Below are 19065 nucleotides of genomic sequence, written 5' to 3' on the forward strand. Positions count from 1 at the left end.
CCTACCATATATTTGCGTTCCCTACGATATATTTTCGTTCCCTACCATATATTTGCGTTCCCTACCATATATTTGCGTTCCCTACGATATATTTTCGTTCCCTACCATATATTTGCGTTCCCTACCATATATTTGCGTTCCCTACCATATATTTGCGTTCTCTACCATATATTTGCGTTTATATTCAGTTTTTTCCGGTTTGGCGCCCCATAAATCACCTAATTAATTTAAAACAACGGTTCTTCACTAGATGGGGTACTGTACACTTCGATTTATTACACTTATTAATTCAATAAATATGGATTGTTATATCATATTTAGAAGAATTCAAAGTGTAATATATAAGATAATAATAATAAATTTCACGATTTAAATATGGGGAAAGCTTGTTTTAAATTAAGTTCTAATGGATAACTTTAACCACTTCGAAGTATAATACCAGATTTATAGTTAAAGTTAAAAGGTGATTTAAAAATAACAAAAGTTAAGAATTTCGACCATGTTTGCCATGTTAAAAGTTTTAAAACATAACTATAGACAAATTCGTCTCGACCAGTTCCGAAAATACGAATACCAAAAGCAACAGATATCGTCACCTGATATTATAATTTACACTGTGGTTAAAAATGTGATTTAATTTTAATTACCTAACCGTTCAATGACCATTTTTCTAGTTGATAAATAATATTACACGAACTTTAAGTTATTAAACGAACTTAAAGTTATTAAACGAACTTAAAGTTATTAAACGAACTTTAAGTTATTAAACTAACTTTAAGTTATTATATAAATTAAATCAATTTCTACTTTTTTGGTTTACTTTGAAATGTTATTGCTAGATAAAATATTTTAGGACAGTTTAGTAACATTTTCTGCCGCCAGATGAGGTAATTACTACTTCCAGCATCGATATGTTCGAGTAACGCTTAAATAAAAAGCCTTTAACCAGAGGCGCTTTGAAACATTATCTTTTAATTAATATCTCGGTCGGAAAATAAGAAAATTAAAAATAGGTTGTTACACGTTTAGAATTGTTTAAACTGTCATAAATCATATAAAAATAATCTATAAGACATTATAAATATAGAGAACGATGACTTAAGTGTGACTTAAAACGCCAATTTTAAATAATTTTATAAAATAATTAAGGGTCTAGATTGTAAATATGCATTACATATTACACCATTTTCATAAGAAAAATGGATTTGTAAAATGTCAAAATTTGAGTTGTCATTTAATTTTTTAATGTCTGAAAAAATTCGAGAATCTATATTATGGTTTTCTCTAAAAAATATAATTATCATAGCAAAACTAAACGTCAGGAAAACTCATCCAAACATTTCATAAATCCTGATATTCGCAGCGTTCCCCTTAATAAAATAAATTATTTTAAAAATCTTATGTTAAATAATTCAATTGTTTTTTAATAATAATAACAATTTTATTGAAACACTGTTTAAAATACAATAAAATTTTCTCAAGCTAATTCAAATGTGTGTTAAGGAACTGTCTTTTCTTTTAGTATTAAAATTTATTTACATTTATTTACAACAATTTTGAACCCAGGTGGTGTTCGACGTCGCATTTTCAAAAATTGGTACGATAGACTGCATTTATTTAAATTAAAACCATAAGTTTATAATTACGTTCCTTAAGTGTGAAAGTAAGTTTACTGAGAAGCATATGTTGAGTGAAATGGAATGGACGTCATGAACCCAATCCCTCTCGTGCTCTGACAGTAAGTTCCTTCCCCTAAACTAATAAAATCAGCTCGGTTTTCTCATGGGTTCCTTAAAACTGAGAAACTGACGTCCCCCCCCCCCCCCCATGATGGTCAAGGGTCGTCTCAACGTAGTCTTTAGAGAGGTTAAGCACAGTACTCTAGGAGTTTCAACAACAACGTCGGAAATCACGTGAACATTTTAGACGTTTTATTTTTCCCGTTTATATTCTGGATTAGAATATTTCACCATTTCAAAATGACGCCATATTCCTGTTGAGTTTATGTGACACATCGAAATATATTTATAGTGTTTAAATAAAACTACAGATTAAATAGTTTTCCATCTCAACAAATCGAGACAGAGTTATGACAACTTAATATGTATCTAGCAGCGTACTAGTTGAAAAGAGTAAATACTTTTTGAATAGAAATACGTCTAGTACTTGTACAATTAAGACGAATTTGGAGAAATAAGTAAAAATATAAAAAGAGAGACATTCGCGGTACAACCGGGTACACGAAGAAACAAATAATTGTGTTTCGACAACACTCAAACCAATACATAACGCCTGTTTAAGTATTGTTCAAACGACGTTTTTAATTCTTCGTGTACCCTGTGTTACCGTTAGTTGCGCAATTTGTGAAAATACGATTGCAAACACACTTGATTGCGTTAGCCGGCGAACTGAAAGTGAGCTTAACCGATTTTAAATAAGGTTTGTCCTCGACGTTGTTGTTATAATTTCTAGAGCGAATTGCTTAACCTGATGACTTTATCCGGAATCCATTAAAAATGTGAAGCCATTCTTAAAATGGTTATCAGAAAACGTTTAACTGACCGACAAAACGCGTGAAATAATTATACACTTAAGGTAAAACCTTTTCGTTCATTTGCATGTGATTTTGTCACCGTATTTTGGATTGGCATTTGCAAGTCGCCCTGCAGTTCTCTTGCCGCCCACCGTGCTTCTCCTGACATATCCAATTGTGAAATGTTTGGTTTAGTTCAGCGCAGTTACTCCACAAATCAGCGTATTTGCAACCATTCGCTGCAACAAAAAATGTTTCATTAATTGTCAGTTGTATCAAAAGTGCATAATATATCCTTAGGCGAGAAGTGTTCATTTCCTAATCCTGCATGTACTGTCAAAATGCTTTTTAGAAGAAAACACTGTGCCCAATGGAATTCGCGTCGAAATTGCGAAGGAACACAGTTCATTTTTATGGCCTTCGTGGCAGGGTTGCCAAGTGTTTTTAATTTTTTTAAAACAAGGAATTGTGTTTTATACAATAAAAAATTGTGTTTTTGTTCTTTTTGAAAAAAAAAAACACATTTTCCCAACACTGTAACATGGATACTTATCTCCCAAGATATTTATTAAAACTTCTGTAATTAATTATTAATACAAATATATATGTATAGTGAAAAATAGTGCAAAAAATGGTGCCAGAGAACTAAGGAAGCTCTGGAGAAGGCTAGCAAGCTTATTGATTTTTTGTAACTCGGGGGAAACGCTACTGCCATCTATTCTTAGTACAAAAAACGGAAAAACGTGCCGAGTGCATCGTCCATCCTAATCTAGCCTTCTATGCGTTCTATATTGGTAGCAGAATTCAATATATCTTTAGCATTGGGAAGTGTAGGATCTGTCATACTTTTGGAAATTATGTCACTTTTGATACTCTTGGTATGTCTAAGGAAGGCTATGGTGACCCCGGGACTATACGTTTCAATATAAGTCTATAAAATTCCCCGATAAGTTTGTCACTTTGGGGAATATTTTACTGAGAGCTAGTAACGGAATGAAGTCATCACAAGAAGAAAATCTATACCCCTGGCGAGGCGCTGTCAAAGGCTACGTGTGACGCGGGAGCAAGCAGACGCAAAACGGCGACGGAGCCCGTAATGCAGTCTGTCTTGTGAATAGCTCACAGTAAAACTGTTGCATGTGAAGAATATGAAGTGTCACACTTATGTAACAATATTATACACTTATGGTTTCAAGTAAAAATAATTGGTTTTTGAAATATAATTTTGGTCTGTCAAAAATTTGCCCATTTGAAATTTCTTTTTAAAAAAAGGTATTGGCGTAAAGATTTTTAGAAGCGAAATTATATAAAATTTCAGGCGTTAACGTTTTGCGTTTTGAAGAACAGTAAAATTACAAGAATGTGTTTTGATCCCCTTCAATTCAAATCAAACGGTCTTTTTAAACACAGAGTAAAGAGCTAAGGAGCGCCTGGCGCCATCTATAGCCCGATTTAGGCAGTTCGGAATGAACTACCATTTTCCCAGATATATTTTAATAATCACTTCAGAAAAGAGAAATGCTTAAAGTGTAATATCCTGTTCACCCATTTCTACAAAACGTTAATAGTATTTTCTTTCAAAAAAACCCAGTAGATGGCGCCACATTGAAGCGGTGAGTGAATATTTTTTCCGTATGGATTATCTTTGAAGTTACTTACTGCAGAGTCGTTTGTATTTGCATTGGCCCGGGCATTTTGAACAGGGTGAACCCATCGAGTAGGGTCTGTTGAATCGGTCTGGGTAGTTCCCTCTGAGAAAAAAAAATTTGGTAATTAAAAAAAAAGGAAATGGCTTTGTTTTGCTAAGGTTATTTACATGGGGCAGTAGTTGCACACGTAGTTATAGAATGGCTTTCTCGTGACGTCAGTACCGCAATAATGGAAGCCGCAACCAACTTTATGCGTACTGTACCACACCATCTGCAATTTAAAATAATTAACGTTTAGCTACAAATTTCAAAATCTAAACAGTGTATTGGATACCTCTTCCCAAAAACGGTTTTTAGTCACCTATTACCATAAGTAACATAATAAAAAATTTAACAATTGCTATTGTTATAATGCTTATGTAATTATCAACCCTTTTTTCACCGAGCTGAGTAGTATATTTTTTCTTGGCCATATTTAGACACTAGGGGCCTCTGTGCCGAACTGAACATCGATTCCGTAATAACTCTAAAAATCAGTTCGCTAATAAATTTTGTTAATTGTCATACTTATTATATTATGTTACTTATGTTATTACCAATTTATCAAATGTAAAATTTTTAATCGATGAATTGCTTTTAGAAATTTAAAAAGTATCAGTTCCGAGATTCCGCCACAGATGGCGATAGCGCATAGGTATTTGAAACAAAATCATTTTTTCTCGTCGATTTCCCTATCCGACGCCGACAATCTAGCTGATGTTATAAATGCTTAGAGCGCTTGTTCTAAGCAACCCGGGAGAAGACCGGCTTTAGGGTACCTCCACTGCAACGTCACATTACGTCACCCATGCTTTTTTTACAAAGATTAATAACAGGTGGAGGCACACTGAAGTTTGAAGCTATTTGCTTAAAACACTGTTTTACATTAACTATCAACTCTACAGTCAGGGCCCGTGTTGAGTTAAAGGTTTGACGTTAGTTCAGACTCGGCGACGTAATTCTGATGGTTCACCCATGGACTAATTAATTAGTCCATGGTTCACCATTTCGTCAACAAAAATGTACAGCTATTGTATTTCATAGTCGTTTATTTGATTATTTATTTCTATTTGATAGTCGTTTATTTGATTATTTATTTATATTTGATAGTTGTTTATTTGATTATTTATTTCTATTTGATAGTTGTTTATTTATAAGAGGGTTAATTAAACTAAAGAAAGTTTAAATTAACAAGTTGTTTATTTGATTATTTATTACTAATTAATAGTCGTTTATTTGATTTATTTCTATTTGATAGTTGTTTATTTTTAAGAGGGTTAATTAAACTAAAGAAAGTTTAAATTAACAAGTTGTTTATTTGATTATTTATTACTAATTAATAGTCGTTTATTTGATTTATTTCTAATTGATATTCGTTAATTTGATTATTTATTTATAATTGATAGTCGTTTATTTGATTATTTATTTCTATTTGATAGTCATAGTATAGTCTACAATTATATTTTCTAAATCGCGAGTCATACTATAGCTAAATATAATTTTTTTCAATACTTAGCAAGAATCAGTTCAGTATTTTTGTGGCGTTAAGTTGTAATTAAGCGATTTGAAAAAGTCGATTTCGGATGGGTAGGATATAATTTTGATACCTGGGTGTAGTGTCCGACGACGAATGGGTTGTCTACTCTGCCTCCGTAGGTGAAATTGGCGTGTTCCATGAACCACAGTTTGATGGCGAAAAACCAGGGCACTTTGACGTTGGAAACGAAAATGTTTTGGCCGCATGAACCGTAGTCTGCGGAGGAGAGTATTAATTTTTTTTTTTTTTGACATCCACACATCGGTGTCGACCCAAGGCCTTAGACACCAGCACACAATAACTGATTAATCAGGGCGAGATATGTGTAACGGCCACGCCAACGGGGGGATACGTGAGGACAGGGGTGGGGACACCCGTGGCGGAAGTATTCCGACCACCCGTTGGGGGATTGGTGGTCGTCCTCACACGGCCATCCACAAACTCTGCCTCCCGGACGCCTGGGATTACAGGAGTGAGCCACTACTCCCGGCGGAGAGTATTAAATAATGAACGCGTTAGGCAAGTAACTAGTTTGGGAATACTGACCTTGAACCATCCTGCCCCTGGTGTCGTCGTGAACCAGAAGTTGACATTTTTCGGCCCAGCGTTGCGCGGCTGCAGCGGCTCCGTTGTGCCAAGTCTGAAATTAAAATGTCAGTGAGATTAAGCCTCGTACAAAAAACATGTAGGAAGAACGCGTAGACCACGTTGAATTGATCGTGAAATGTCTTTAAAATAATAACTTAATTTTATATAAACATTAATATATGGTTAATTTTCTATATATACATTAATTCAAAGAAAGTTAACTTTAATAATAATTAATTTTCTATATATACATTAATTCAAAGAAAGTTAACTTTAATAATAATTAATTTTCTATATATACATTAATTCAAAGAAAGTTAACTTTAATAATAATTAATTTTCTATATATACATTAATTCAAAGAAAGTTAACTTTAATAATAATTAATTTTCTATATATACATTAATTCAAAGAAAGTTAACTTTAATATTAATGAATTTTCTATATACATTAATTCAAAGATAGTTAGCTTTAATATTAATTAATTTTCTATATACATTAATTCAAAGAGAGTTAACTTTACTATTACAGGGTTTCCACAGTTTTTTCACAATCAAATTCCCTGACTTTTCCAGGTTTTCCCTGACCATCTCCGGAGATTTTCCCTGACTTATTTCGTGCCAAGATTTTGTATTTTTTGTAATCTATATTTTAGTAAAAGTTTCCTATTTGCAACGGAAAATAAATTCCCTGACTTTTCCCTGATTTTTATACCCATATTCATATTCCCTGACTTTCCCTGATTTTTATACCCATATTCAAATTCCCTGACTTTTCCTGATTTTTATACCCATATTCAAATTCCCTGACTTTTCCCTGATTTTTATACCCATATTCAAATTCTTTGACTTTTCCTGGAATTCCAGGTTTTCCAGGTACCGTGGCCAGGGCCGGCGTTAGGGGGGGGGGGGGGTAAGCGGGGCAAAAGTACCCCGGACCCGGGCCTCCGAAAGGGGCCGCCGGAACGGGTGCCTAACTAAAACTATCTGACTATTTCCAAAAAAAAAACAAATTTTGGTGTAAAAATTACCTGGGGCCCGAAAATCCTAGCGCCAGCACTGACCGTGGCAACCATGTTTTAATTAATTTTCTATACATACATTCATTCAAAGGAAGTTAACTTTACTATTAATTAATTTTCTATATATACATTCATTCAAAGGAAGTTAACTTTACTAATTATTAATTTTCTATATATACATTCATTCAAAGAAAGTTAACCTTACTATTAATTAATTTTCTATATATACATTCATTCAAAGAAAGTTAACCTTACTATTAATTAATTTTCTATATATACATTCATTCAAAGAAAGTTAACCTTACTATTAATTAATTTTCTATATATACATTCATTCAAAGAAAGTTAACCTTACTATTAATTAATTTTCTATATATACATTCATTCAAAGAAAGTTAACCTTACTATTAATTAATTTTCTATATATACATTCATTCAAAGAAAGTTAACCTTACTATTAATTAATTTTCTATATATACATTCATTCAAAGAAAGTTAACCTTACTATTAATTAATTTTCTATATATACATTCATTCAAAGAAAGTTAACCTTACTATTAATTAATTTTCTATATATGTGCACTATGTAGATATTATTATAGGGTAAATTTTCTATATATAAATTAATATAATGGGTTAATTTTCTATATATAAACTAATATAATGGGTAAATTTTCTATTTATAAATTAATATAATGGGTAAATTTTCTATTTATAAATTAGTATAATGGGTTAATTTTCTATTTATAAATTAGTATAATGGGTTAATTTTCTATATATAAATTAATACAATGGGTTAATTTTCTATATAGACATAAACATACGGGTTAATATTATATATAGAAATTAATATACGGCCAAATTTTCTATATACACATTAAGATACGGGTTAATATTCTATATAGACTAATACGGGTTAATATTCTATATAGACTAATACGGGTTAATATTCTATATAGACTAATACGGGTTAATATTCTATATAGACTAATACGGGTTAATATTCTATATAGACTAATACGGGTTAATATTCTATATAGACTAATACGGGTTAATATTCTATATAGACTAATACGGGTTAATATTCTACATTGAATTTAATACGGGTTAATATTCTACATTGACTTTAATACGGATTAATATTCTATATTGACATGAAAGAAAGCTAATTTGACGGTTTGGTAAAGTTTGCGTGTAATGAAGCGAATGACACTGACCATTTCAAGCATATCGCTGGCCGGAGGGTCCACTCTTGACCGGAAAAAGTTGTGGTAGACAACGGTCTTCTTTCGAACGTTGGCGTATCTGGTGTTCAGATCCCTCTCAGACACTGCTTTGCCGTACAATTTGGGCCCTGAACAATTAAACAAATGATAGCGTAAAACCTTCAAGGCTACCATAGCGGTGAATATACGACTGAGTTCGGTTGCAAGTAGGCTCAATCCGGTTTTAGAAATTAAGCACTAATTAGGACTGACTAAAAATCCCAATTAAAAATCAAAAACGGTTACGCCAATCAAATATTTTTTCACACAATAATGGAGAATCTATTAAATATTTTTCTATTTAGGTTTAATTAATAAATTAAGTCGTTAAAATCCGCTTTAAATGAAGTTGCAAGATCTAAATTAAACTAAAATAGTTATTTTCCTTAACTAACCAAACTTAGATTAAACTCTTACAACTTTATTTAAAGCTTAATTTAATTATTTTAATTAAATTAATTAATCACTGACTTCAAAATATTTGGTAAATTCGTAAGTACCCTGTCAAGAAAAAATATTAAAAAAATCTTCCCAACAGATGGTGTTACTCTCCCGCTTCGGTGAACCGGTAGACACGTATGTTCTCGGCAACCTCAATATGTTCTTCTTAAAAAAATGGCCAAATTTAACACGTCGTTAAAACTAAATATTTGCGTTTGTTCGGTTTAATAACGTTTAGGAACTATTTGAAAATACATTGATGCTAGGGTCCTGAACCGTTCCAGAGATCGCCAGTTGCACTACGGATGACGATGGAGCGTAAAGTCTCATTCATCAAAATGTTAATTTCTTTTTTCGGTCTCGCTAATCTTTCATTCGTCGCCCGACAGCCTCGTTTGACGGATTAGCGCTGGCAACTGTGTATTCCTTTTGGACGCCATCTGGTAGCCATTCGCTCAACCCCTTTTCGATTAAGTCTCAGCAGACGGCGTGTCGACTTTCGATTCAGATACTCTTTCACTTTTTGTTGATTCCTTCCCCCTCCATTCACTTCCACCCCCCTAACCCCGGGTCGCCTATCAATTTCGTAACCGCGCAAGTAAATAAAACCCTATTACGAGGGAAGTATTCTGATAACAGTGCTTCCACTGACCCACGGTTAGGGTTATTCGGGTCCAAATTTTCAGATATCTGAAAACTATTCAGTTGGTCAAATCAGAAGATTTCAGATTCATTATCTTAGTGTTGTTAATTTTCCGGAAAAATAAAATGCGGAAAATTTTCCGCAAATCAGAAAAATAAAAATTTTAAACATAAATTACCTTTTAAGGGTTTTTAATGTTTTTAACTTTTTATCGATATAAAATGTCTAATATCAGTAAATATACTAAAAAACATTAATAGCGTTACATTGTCAATTAGTTTAAACTAGTCTAGAGGTTTAGTTTTACTTTCAGATTCGAGAAAATGAGGCGAAAATACCGCTTTATTTCAATTTGCAAACAATATATTAGACTAATCATGGAATGAAAACTTATTTTTTATTTTTTTCGGAAAAATACGGAAAATTTTCCGGAAAATTTTCCGAGCGAGAAATTTTCCGAGCGGGAAATTTTCCGACTTACAACACTACATTGGCTACGTTCAGCGGGACTCAGCGGACTCAGCGCTGAGGTCAGCGCTGAGCGTTGAACTTACTGTACGCTTTTTTTAACTTCCGATTTCTACGTCATGTTGCTCAACGAAGTCAGCGGTCGGAGGAGCAGGTTTTTCCGTTGCTCATCGGTTTCTTGACGTCATTCGACAAAGTTAAAGGAGGGGTAGCAGACGATATTTTGTTCGTTAAGTCAGCGAACTAGAAATCGTTCAACAACTTTTAGATTTTTGTGACGTAGCGTTGATTAAAAGAACTCAACGATAACTCAGCGGTTTTTCTCCGTTGATAGTTGCTGAACGCAGCCATTATCTCAAGTAACCGATCTGAACTAAAATGGATTTCTAGATTTCTTGTTGGATTTCAGGATTTATCGATTACTCGTCGGATTTCGAGATTTCTCGCTGGATTTCACGATTTCACGTCCGATTTCGAGATTTTGCAATTTCTCTATTTTTCGTCGGATTTCTGGATTTAATGCCGGATTTAGCATTTTTAAAAAAATGTCCAGATTTTAAAGAAATCCAGGATGGATTTCGGATTTCTTGGAAAGTGTACGGGATTTCTTTGAATGTGCAACCCCTTGATTTTATCAGATTTAGTTATCTGATTTGTACATTTAGTTTAAACATAATCTTCTAGAAAAGAAATTACAATTTATAAACAAAAATTACAATTTCGAATCAAATTTGGGCGTAAATGCGGATAATCTAATATCTCATCTTTCGTTATTATTAACTCGCTTGGAAGCACTAACTGATAACCAAAAGTGACATAATTACCAAAAGTGTGTCAATCGAACCTATTTCTAATGAATGTTACGAGCTAAATACAATTTGGGAGGGGAGAAGGGAAAGTATGCCTTGGGGAGGGAAGGAAGTTAAAACGTACAAATAACGCCTCGTAGTGAGGAGTGGAGGAACTAAGTAGCACTGGCCAAAGTTAGTGTATTTTTTGATTTTTCGTCGTTCTGTGGAGATGCTATCGCCATCTACCTACGATATAATACCATAGACTAAAAAAAGATCCAGAAAGGCGACAATAAATAGCCTTTTATGTGGTCGATCTCGAGTCGAGCATTCATTAAACCTTTAGCATACGAAAGTACATGGATTGTCACAATTTTGGTAGTTATGTCACTTTTGCTGATAACGTTATTCGCTCGGAAAATGTACCTTCAAAGGTTACCACTGATTTTCAAAAGTTGGTTCATAAGAAAAGTATTGCAATTATTTCGAAATATTTCACATAATTCGTCTGCTTTCTTATCTCAAAACGTTAACCTTGTTTTCCCTTTCGATATTTTCAGATACTGGTTTTTACCGTTTTTTAAACTATTAGCCGCCATGCAGGAGGGCCTCAGGGCTTCAGGGGGCCCCTAAATTCCTATCGATATAATAATCAGCTAGGCACCACCTTAGGCCTAAGTCTTAAGCGACTTTTGAAGGCATTAATTCAGGTGGCCGGGTTACAATGCGTAGAAGGGTGGTGGCAAGCCCTACACTAACTATTACCGTTAACCTCAACAAGTTTTTATGGAAGGGGAAACCGAAGGGATTGGGGGAAAACCTCTTAAACCAGTGGGGAGAGAACTTGCAAACTCAACGCGGAAGGAGTAGGTCCGAGTTTTCACCCTGTGCGAAAAGCTGGGATCGTACCCGGCTCCTCTTGCTGCGAGGCGAAAGTGCAAACCACTCCACCACCCCACTTTATGTAAATGACATGCTAAGACCCCGGAAAGAATTTCGGCGGGGGGGGGGGGGGGTGTCTTAGCTACGCCACTGAAAAGTAAGTAAAGAAACCTACATTGTTAGATCGCTACTAGGAGTAATACACGCGGTAAATTTTAGGTTTATAATCACTCAGTTTTGGATTGCAATAAAATACGGGGGGTCACGTGTAAATGTTTCATCTACGTCATTAGCTCGAGTCGATTAAGATTTTGGAATTCGAAGTTCGCGTGCGAAACGCGCGTGCCAATAAAGTACTCAAAAGCTTAAAGCACGTGGCGGCTCGACGTGAAGTAGCTCTTTTTCAATAGATGTCGCTAGCGCAGGATTGGCATAGAACCAGCCATACCGGTTATAGCCACCTGGTTAAATACGGTTATAGCCACTTGAAAAAATCCAGAATTTTTTGGCTTTTTAAAAAAAAATACAATATGAATATTTTAGTAAATTAATAGTTTTTATTTAGAAATTTAGTTTATTTTTTGTTTCATATTTAGAAACCGGTTTACTTTAACCAGTTTTTTGGGAGGTTTAAAGTTCCAAAGTCCGCTGCCTCGTTTCTGTCGGTGCGTCATACACAAAAACTAGGGGAAATTTCCCGAGGAAATCAAAAGAATTCAGTTATTTTATATAGTTATTTCGCTTTATTTGTTTAGCTCCTTATTTACGAAAATAACGGCAGACAATTTCTACTTACATATGTAAAAGGCACTGTTTATATTTTAGCCGGTTATAACCGAAAAAAAACGGTTATTGCCAAAAAAACCACTGGTCTGGATTTTTTCAAAAAAGCCGGCTTTTTTCCAACCCTGCGCTAGCGTCGTAATAAAAAAGGCGGTACTTATAGGTACCCCTCGCGTTGATTGGGTCGTTGGTAAATTGGTCAATAACATAAATTAACGCAATTATAAACAATATTTTTTACACTGGATGTATAATTTAGGTTGAAGTCCACTAAATAGAGCATAAGTTGTCTAAGTATAATACTCTACAATGGCTCTCTGACGGCGTTATCATTTGGCTATTTTGAATTTAACTTCCTTTGCCAATTAATAGATGGCACCACGCTCTCCAGTATAGTCGCATTTTTCGAAGAATCGGATAGATTCATGGCCATCTCTAATAACAGGGGCCTTTTCATAATACAGGTGGTAATGATTGAGCGGCCACTTGCTTTAAGATCGTGACTTTTGATTTTTTAATGGTTTTATTTTATGGAAACACCTATTGTAAATTTCCAAGATCCTACGAAGGTACACGTAAGAGTATTTTATTAGCTTCTGGTAAAGATTATTTTTAGCTTTCGTTCTAGAAAAGGCTTTTTTAAAAACGCGTCTTTTCTCGGAAGGTAGTTTGGGAAGGTCGATTTTTCGTTCATCGACATTTCGCGCTTCGTTGGTTCGGTTGATTAAATGAATCGGAAACGGGGGTACAGGCTGTATTCTCAGCGACGGTGGGATTATTTTTATGATTTTCTCTAATGCTTAATTTAAACGCAGTCCATTATTTTTTCATCTAAATAGGTTTTCATTTTATTTGCGGGAAAGTGACTTAGAAATATTGAATACAAATGGTCAGAGGGGAGATCGAGAACCTATTTAGGTTACTGAGAACGTACGAGTCCATCCGTTTAACGAAACAAGAAGTACTACCTAAATCCAACTGAATATCGTAATTGTGGATTTTATTTAAAATATTTTATTTTCTAAATCTACTATTTGTGATTAATTATAATAATATCTGGTTATATTCAAGTTTATTTACGTTTCTCGAACTTAATTAGCTTTTTTGTAATTTTTTTACTTATTTTTACGGTGGCGCTATAATATTAGGAAAAATTTAGATTTCCGCACACCCGTATATGTTCAGTAACCTAAAAACGTTCTTGGGAAAATGCTTACTTTCAATTTAGTATTTTCAGAGGTATCATTAACTTATGGTACTTTTTATATCGTGAATTCTTAGCTACAAAATTTGAACATTTATATTTTGATGTAAATATAAATTAGTTATTATATCTGTTTCCTGTAAATACATACAATTTTGAGTGTTCATTAACATAATTATATAAATATATTTTGGCATAAGGGCGTGGTTTTGGGCGGTAGGGCGCGGTTTTTGGAAGAGGAGCGTAGATTTTTGGCATAAGGGCGTGGTTTTTGGAAGACGAGCTTAGATTGGGGCGGAAGGGCCTAGTTTTTGGAAGAGGAGCGTAGATTTTGGCATAAGGGCGTGGTTTTTTGGAAAAGGAGCGTAGATTTTGGCATAAGGGCGCGGTTTTTTGGAAGAGGAGCGTAGAATTTGACATAAGGGCGTAGTTTTTGGAAGAGGAGCGTAGTTTTTGGAAGAGGAGCGTAGATTTTGGCATAAGGGCGTGGTTTTTGGAAGACGAGCGTAGATTTTGGCATAAGGGCGTGGGTTTTTGGAAGAGGAGCTTAGATTGGGGTGGAAGGGCGTGGTGTCTGATGTAAGGAAGTGATTTTGGTCGAAAGGGAGTGGTTTGGGGTGGAAGGGCGTGGTTTTTCTTCCGGGAGTCAAGAGGCGAACGGAGTACGGTCCGAAATATTTTCCGTTCACTCGAATCCATTCTTGGTTGTCGCGATAATTAAGAACCGTTTTGTCAGTGACGGATGGGACGGAGTTGTCTCTCTCGCTAATTACATCCGCTCTTGGTCGGCTCTAATGAGGCTGGCCATATTAATTAATGGTTGAGCTACTCACTGGGGAGTTTGGGAGCCCAGCACTGCAGAGTCCAACAGCAAGCCATTACGCTGAGGATCTTGAAGAAGCTCGAAATCATTTTTTCCCTCTCTTCAGTCTTGGGTAGTCTCCTTCACGGCGGCACGGGTACTTTGATCTTCAATCAGGCCTCCTAACGTGTACATAAATAAAACGCATTAATTGTAGTAGGATGTTTTTGCCGCTAAGGTTTTGATTAATTTTGAGATATCCTTTTTTTCCTTTAAAGGTATGTTCACATACCGGGTTAATTTAGTCACCCAGTGTTACAAAAATACCACTTTTTAGTCGAATACTCGGTATGGTGGTAAATAGTGGTAAACAATGGTAAATAGCGGTGTTTTGGTAAATAGTGGTAAATAATGGTAAATAGCGGTGTTTTGGTAAATAGTGGTAAACAATGGTAAATAGCGGTGTTTTTGGTAAATAGTGGTAAACAATGGTAAATAGCGGTGTTTTGGTAAATAGCGGTGTTTTGGTAAATAGTGGTAAACAATGGTAAATAGCGGTGTTTTTGATAAATAGTGGTAAACAATGGTAAATAACGGTGTTTTGGTAAATAGTGGTAAACAATGGTAAATAGCGGTGTTTTTGATAAATAGTGGTAAACAATGGTAAATAGCGGTGTTTTGGTAAATAGTGGTAAAAAATGGTAAATAGCGGTGTTTTTGATAAATAGTGGTAAACAATGGTAAATAACGGTGTTTTGGTAAATAGTGGTAAACAATGGTAAATAGCGGTGTTTTGATAAATAGTGGTATACAATGGTAAATGACGTTATTTTCGCAAATAATTGACGGTATTTTAGTAAATAATGGTAAAAGACATTATTTTGGTAAATAATGGTAAAAGACATTATTTTGGTAAATAATGGTAAAATACAGTATTTTGGTAAATAATGGTAAAAGACATTATTTTGGTAAATAATGGTAAAAGACATAATTTTGGTAAATAATGGTAAATGAAAGTATTTTGGTAAACAATGGTAAAAGACATTATTTTGTTAAATAACGGTAAATGAAAGTATTTTGGTAAATAATGGTAAAAGACAGTATTTTGTTAAATGGTAAATGAAAGTATTTTGGTAAATAATGGTAAAAGACAGTATTTTGTTAAATGGTAAATGAAAGTATTTTGTGAAATATTAAATTGGTGGTAGTTTGTTAAATAATTATACCGGTATTTTGGTTAATAATATTAAATGACGGTATTTTGGTTAATAATGGAAAATAACAGTATTTGGTTAATACTGGTAAATGACGGTATTTGGGTTAATATACATTCAAGGTGCCCTATATGTAATTATAAACTACTGTTATTAATCATCTAGAAACAGTAATAAAAATTAATGGTTAAAACACCGGTGTCATTAAATATGCTCTAGTGAGTTTAATAAAACTAATACGAACTCAAACATCGTCGACGGAACTTCTAAGGTTTATTTAATTTTTCGTGGCGAAGATTTTGCTTATTTTTCTTAGGTCTCTAAAGCTATTTGAAGCAAGGATTTTCAGTATGTCGAATAAAGTGCTCAAAAGAACGAATTTAGGTTACTGAGAACGTACCGGTCACGACGTAGTACCTAGTCATGACTAACACTTACAATTTGTAGGGTGTATGATCTATCATTTCTAGAACGGAGTAACTAATTTATCATTTCTGCCACTAGGTTTAACAGAAGCTAGGAGGTGATTGGAGCTAGTTACTTTAATAACAAATCGTTGAGAGTATTAGCCACAAATTTAGTTTCTAATCCCTTTAAATTGAAACAGTATTTTTAGTAAATATTGTTCAAAGTGTGATATAATTGTAAATCTATCATCTATTTTGTGATTAATTAAATTAAATTTTTAATTTTAGTTCTAAAGAGGCACGTAATATGGTAATAGTTAATTTAGTTTTAAATATGCACTTAATATAGCAATAGTTAATTTAGCTTTAAATATACACTTAATATAGCAATAGTTAATTTAGTTTTAAATATGCACGAAATAAAATAATAGTTAACTTTAACTAACTATGGACGATTCAATGGAAGATTAAAAGAAAAGGTTATTACAATCGATACTAGATGGCGCGAGAAAATTTCGAAGAATCCGTCATACACTCGTTCGTTCTCAATAACCTAAATACGTTCTTGGTGTAATACGTTCGATCTGGAGCACGTCTATCAAATAGGTGTTTTTCTTTAAAATTTGAACCATTTATTGATCTTGTGTTATATATACGGTGTTCGATTTCCGTTATCTGGGAATTCTTTCCAAAAAATATCGAAATTGTTTGGAAATTTTCAGAGCATATTAAAATGAGGGTAAAAAAATATTTTTTAAATTTATTTCTGAAAATTTGTGCAATTGTGCTAATGAAATTATAATTAAACTATTAAAAAATTTTAGTACTTTGAAGAAAACCATAATTAGTACTTTAAAATAATTATAAGTAGTAACTTGAAGAAAACTATAAATAGTACTTTGAAAAAATGTAAATAGTTCTTTGAAAAAATATATAAATAGTACTTTTAAGAAAACTATAAATAGTACTTTAAAAAATAGATATAAATGGTACTTTAAAAATAAATATAAATAGTACTTTAAAAATAAATATAAATAGTACTTTAAAAAATATATAAATAGTACTTTAAAAATATATAAATAGTACTTTAAAAATATATAAATAGTACTTTAAAAATATATGATAATAGTACTTTAAATATATATAAATAGTACTTTAAAAAATATATAAATAGTACTTTAAAAAATATATATAAATAGTACTTTAAAAAATATATCAATAGTACTTGAAAAATATATGAAAATAGTACTTTAAAAAATATATGAAAATAGTACTTTAAAAACTATATCAATAGTACTTTAAAAAATGTATAAAAATAGTACTTTATATATAAATAAATAGTACTTTAGAAAATACGAATTGACAAATTCGGTCTAACGCCAAAATTCTTTAAATTGTGATAATTAAAAGCTTTTAATATTATACTCTTTAAAAAAGACTCTTTAGGGCTAGCACTTGTTACGAAAATAAATTTTTGAAATTGTGCCAATTTAATTGTAATTATAATTCTAATTTAAAAAACTGCAAAAAGTACAAATTTATACGCTCGCAATGTACCGACTCCAAAACTCACCTTTGTGTCAAAAGCGATGAATCGTTGATAAACAATGGAACTGCAGATGCAAAATATAAAAGAAATTGTTCTTATGGCAACCGCGTTTGAAGAAGTTCTTCCGTCATATCTCAGTCGAAATTTAGCGTCTAGGTTTATTTATACCCCGGACCAGAAGCGAGCGGATGGCTGCGGATCTGTCGAGCCACACGTGGTCCGCCGATGGACCTAGACGGCGCGTTGACAGACGCGGTACAAGTTTTTACAAGAAAGGGTTGAGTTATAGCGTACGCTACGAGAAGACGTCGAAAAAACTCTCATATCCCAGCCAATTGAGAGTGATTTTTTCGCTCAGGCGATTCTGTCTGCCACTAATAAACGGCGAGGTTCCCTGACGGAGCGAGCAAGGTCAATCAACTCCCCCTCCAACAGCCCTGACCCCCTTTACACCACCAATTCTCGTTCCTCGCACTCCAGAAACTGAGTAACAGACAGCGTTGCCAGACGTACGATAATTATCGCACGGTGCGATAATTTAATCAAAATTTTAAGGGCGTACTATAATCTTCATGGCGTACGATATCGTACCATTATTTCGATAATTCTGCCTCAACGTACTATAATGTACGATAATCTTTAGATTTTTTTAAAAACATACGAACGATTTATATTTTATTATTAATTTATATAACTTTTCTACTTAAAAATGAATGATATACATTTTCTGTACGCGTAGTCCAGAGTGTGAGTTTATTACTCCTAGCTATTACCTCAACATTTAAAACATTTTTTAACATATTAAGTTCAGTTAATAATGATAATAGACATTTTGTTTATTTCCCTGAAATAAAACTCCTGTAGTGCATTAAAAAATCATCTAAATTCAACGCATTTATGTATGAATTAAAATTTATCGCCAAAAAGAAATGTACGATAATTATCAGGAAAATCGATAATTTTTTGGCCTAGATACGATAATTTCAGATTTTCGATCTGGCAACGCTGGTAACAGATTTTGACCTCTTCCACTAGACTTCGACTAGGCTGAAAGAGTATTTTAATACGTAATGATTTCCATTTGAGGGCCAATGGGTACTTCACTGTTCTACCTCAAAATGGAATTTCTAGTTACTCTCACCTTTCATTTACTATTTATTTAGTCCATAATTGTGTCTTGAAAAGTGTATCATACGTACCCAAGAAAAGATAAGCTGAGAAATCGGGTCAGTTTCACGCTATATTACTT

General features: G+C 33.3%; 1 protein-coding gene across 1 annotated transcript; it reads right to left on the minus strand.

Annotated features, from left to right (window-relative positions):
* Positions 1–2460: 2460 nt before the first annotated feature.
* Positions 2461–14779, minus strand: LOC149954486 (cysteine-rich secretory protein 2-like). Its single transcript, XM_090170354.1, has 7 exons — positions 14678–14779; positions 8585–8721; positions 6305–6398; positions 5829–5974; positions 4350–4453; positions 4193–4284; positions 2461–2772 (listed from the first exon to the last, which is right to left on the minus strand). Exons 1-7 carry the CDS (start codon positions 14754–14756, stop codon positions 2630–2632), a joined length of 795 nt encoding a protein of 264 aa, XP_090026480.1. The 5' UTR covers positions 14757–14779; the 3' UTR covers positions 2461–2629.
* Between the last annotated feature and the right edge of the window lie 4286 nt (positions 14780–19065).

Source organism: Leiobunum rupestre, chromosome 3, assembly GCF_980474605.1.
Source record: "Leiobunum rupestre chromosome 3, qqLeiRupe1.1.hap1, whole genome shotgun sequence".
NCBI classification, from domain to species: Eukaryota; Metazoa; Arthropoda; class Arachnida; order Opiliones; family Sclerosomatidae; genus Leiobunum; species Leiobunum rupestre.